At 29.6% G+C, this 3,973-nt stretch overlaps 1 protein-coding gene across 1 annotated transcript; it reads left to right on the top strand.

Annotated features, from left to right (window-relative positions):
- Nucleotides 1-2,633: 2,633 nt before the first annotated feature.
- Nucleotides 2,634-3,545, top strand: LOC108325670 (uncharacterized). Its single transcript, XM_017558765.2, has one exon. The coding sequence runs from the start codon at nt 2,704-2,706 to the stop codon at nt 3,313-3,315; it is 612 nt and encodes a 203-aa protein (XP_017414254.1). The 5' UTR covers nt 2,634-2,703; the 3' UTR covers nt 3,316-3,545.
- The last annotated feature ends 428 nt before the right edge of the window (nt 3,546-3,973 follow it).

Raw genomic sequence — 3,973 nt, forward strand, 5'->3', positions numbered from 1 at the left:
TCGTATATTTATATTCTGTTTTTATATTTATATTCTGTTTTTATATTGTTTCAAACAACTATATATGTGTAAATTGTACTCTTTTCTTATTATGGAATAAGAAATACAATTTTCATCATTTCTTTTCTCATAATAATTTTTTCATCTATACGCACCCCATTTTAAATCAATAAAATAATTACCTAAAAAACTTATTTTCATTATTTTATCTTTTTATTCGTTTTAATATATTTTTTCATTTACTGGTTATTTTTTTCATATAAGAGTGTCTCAATTTCAGGTGTTCAATCTCGTGACAACTTACAATGTGTATACTTTTGATATAAATCATTGATAATATCATATATTTTTTTTGTTTGTGATTTTTATTTTTTTAAAAAGATTATTTAATTAATATTTGAAACTGTAAGGTACAAGTACGGTTGTCAATACAGATATATCTATTAACTAATGAAAAGGTGGAGGAAACAAAAAATAAATATCCATTGTATATGGAGGATATATGGATGAATATTTTCTTTCAGGATAAATATGTTTGTTTTCTTGAAGGATGAAGAATAGATAGTCAAATTGGCACTCATATCCTGTTTTCATTCCTAATATTATGTAATTAATAAAAGATGAGATAAGAAAATGAACATGTATTGTTGGATCAAAAGCTGTACTATAATAATTAAACAAGACTGAAAATGATCTGAAAAAAATATGAAATAAACTTATCTCTTATAAGTTGTAATAATGTATTTTGTTATGTGAATTGATTTAATTGGAAATAAGTGATGATTATCAAATTTATTAAATAGATATATACCTCATTTGATTGAGAAATGATAGGTACATAATGATAATAGGTTTAGATGTGATTATGTTGTTTAGTATTTGACCAATTTTTTGAAAGAAGATTTATGGCTTCAGCGATTCTAAAAATTATGCAAATTAAAATATTGTGCAATGATAAGTTGAAGAAAAAATTCCCACCTTGTATTAATTATGAAGTACATGTAAGGAATTACCCTGAATATAACAAACTATATCATTTACGGGCTGATAAAAATATTTTTGATGGATCTACAAACTCTAATGAGTCATATATAAGTTTTTAATAAAATTTGCTCAATAGTAATTCTTTATGTCTTTGTAAAAGTTAGAAATATGTATTATACTAAAATCCTTAATAAACTTTGTGGAGGTGAGAAATATGTTTTTATTTGAGAATGACTGATAAGATAAGATTTTTTTTATAAATATATGAAAAATATAAATACGGAGGAGTATGTAGGTACGTATATGTATATATTTGGATGTGTGTTATATTTAATGGTGAATTATTTTATGTGGACGAGAACACCTAACACTAATAAAAACATGCTAACGAATTTTAAAAAGATTGCAGAAAAAAAGTTAAAATAATATATTCAGAAAAAAAATAATTGAAGTCAACAACAGTGTGTGGAATTCAAACCAAAGAAGGTGATGGAAGAATTTTAATAGAATGGACGGAAAGAGAAATCCCTTCCTTGCATTTCTATTTTGTTTAATATCAGCGGAGAAGTATAAACAGTGTTAATTATATTTTATTTACAAAATACAATAAAACTTAGAATAACTTTGTCCGTACGTTTCAAAATCTATAAATCATTTTCTTTCATATTCATTTTTTTTTCAAATATCAAATGGAAGAGAGAAAAAAATTAAGAGCGTTCATTTTTCTCCCACGCCCTTGGAACCAAAATTTTAAATCACAAATTACATGGAAGCAAGTTACACATTGATTTTTATTTTAAATTTTGTAGAAATAATTTATTATTAAAAAAAAATCATGTAAATATTTCCTTAATTAGTGTAGCGTATGAAGATTCCAAAACAATTAAAAAAAATTAAACTCGGTGGGTGTTACCCGAGTAACATGTATCCACGAAAATGGTTTGAATTTTCCACGAAAATCATAGGTGCATAATTTTTTCTCGGTCAACGTGGATGATTCTTCTTTCTTTATCATATACAAGAACAATACCCGTTTACTTCATTAATAATAATCTCTTGACCTGTAAAAAATCTGAAAATGTCTAGTGTACACTCTATTTTAAAAATATGCAATTGGTGAGAAAAAAATAATAATAGGTAATGTGAGAGATACAAAGATATATAGATGACGTGACGCAATAAAAAAGATATATGGAGTAAAAATTGATTAAATTTAAAATTATTTAGTTCTTTTTCAGCTGTGTTCCTACTATTTTTCGCACATCATATTTATATTTATTAGTTATTTTCAATTTATTTTTTTATAAATTGAACCTAATGCTAAAGAATATATGCAAATTCAATTTTACTTAACCAAGGTTCCATGGTGTTAGTTTTGGCATCATGTCTTATCTTTGTATTGTTATATTATACATGTGGGTTCAATTAACATTATCCAACTTATTAACATTACACAAATTAATTTAGAGATTGTAATTCCTTCTTGAAAAAAAAAAGCATTAAGAAATTTAAAAAGTAAAAATATTTTAGAAAAATAGTAAAAAATGATTTATTATTTGAAGGGCAAAGTTGGAATGGAAGAAAGTTAGATTTGGAATATGATGTTAACTCCTTCAGACATTAAATAGAGTAGTCTCTTGTGAATTCAGAATTCTGAATTCTCAGCCTCAGCACAGCACCATCACCCAAATCTCTCTCACAGGATACATACAAACAAACATGTCTACTCCTCCGTCTTCCAATCTGAAAACCTCACATACAGTTCAAGTTTTCTCTGCCATAAAACCATCACCGCATACTCCATCGCCGTCTTCTTCAGCCTTAAGCTCCATGAAGCTCAAGAGCCTCATCCACACCCTCATAGTCTCCCACATGTGCCGTATCATTCGTGCACTCTCTAAACTCAAAGCTGCAATCTTGCAAAACCTCAAAGGAAACCAGTCAAACAACATTCACTACCTCCACCACAGAAAGCAAAAGATGACCAAGAAGATCATCTCCGGCTCCTTCAGGCTTCACTACAACTGGTGCTCCTCCAAATCCTCTCAGGTTATCACAGTCCCCTCGAGGGTCTTTCAGGGTTTGTCAAATCCTCCTGATTCCGACCACTTGTACGAGGATTGCCACGGCAGCGCCCAGCTCTCGGGCTACTTGCGCTGGCTGGAAGAAAAGATTTCTGACGATGATAACAATGACGGCAAGAGTTATTGTGAGACTAACGAAATCGATATGATGGCGGAATTGTTCATTGCGGATTGTCATGAAAAGTTTAGGTTGGAGAAGCAAGAGTCTGATAGAATGTTCCATGAAATGTTGGCTAGAGGCATGTGAAATTTGGTGGAACATGTTACTATTTAAAAGTTCAGACAATAGAGGGGAAGGGCTTTGTTGAATTTTATGGTGTATTTTCCTTTCTTTAATTAACTTTTCATAAGATGGAAAAAGGGTAGTGAAAAATGGAAGATGGGGATTCATGCTTATATATATATGTTGATAGTCATGGAAGTTTTATTTTGCCTTTGGCTTGTTAATCAGAATGAAACTGCATCTTCAAATTCTCACTCTTTTCTCTCTGACTTTACATGTTAATTATAAAACAACTGTCATGGTTCCGACCAATTACAGAAAATCATTACATGTACACGAAAACTGGCTAATACCATACGTATGTGGTGGTCCTCTGTATCGTGTAATAATTTCTCTCGAAGGGTGTGTGGTTGGCTGAGTGAAAACACGTGAACTGGGTTGCTGAAGAATTCTATCAGATGGGTTAATTTCAACAGTACTTCTTTTCATAGTCATGGAAACTTGCAGTAAAACTAATCATGGAAACTTTGTTATTTAGGATGAACTGCTGTAAAAGTTCTTACTTTTTCTTCTTTCTTTATGCAGTTTCGTTGACAAAAACAATGATATCTGCTTACTAGTATTTTGCAGACTAAAAAATTTAAAGAAATGAAATTTAAATTCCCAGTGAAAATGGAATAAA

The sequence above is a fragment of the Vigna angularis genome, chromosome 3 (genome assembly GCF_016808095.1).
Source record: "Vigna angularis cultivar LongXiaoDou No.4 chromosome 3, ASM1680809v1, whole genome shotgun sequence".
NCBI classification, from domain to species: domain Eukaryota; kingdom Viridiplantae; phylum Streptophyta; class Magnoliopsida; order Fabales; family Fabaceae; genus Vigna; species Vigna angularis.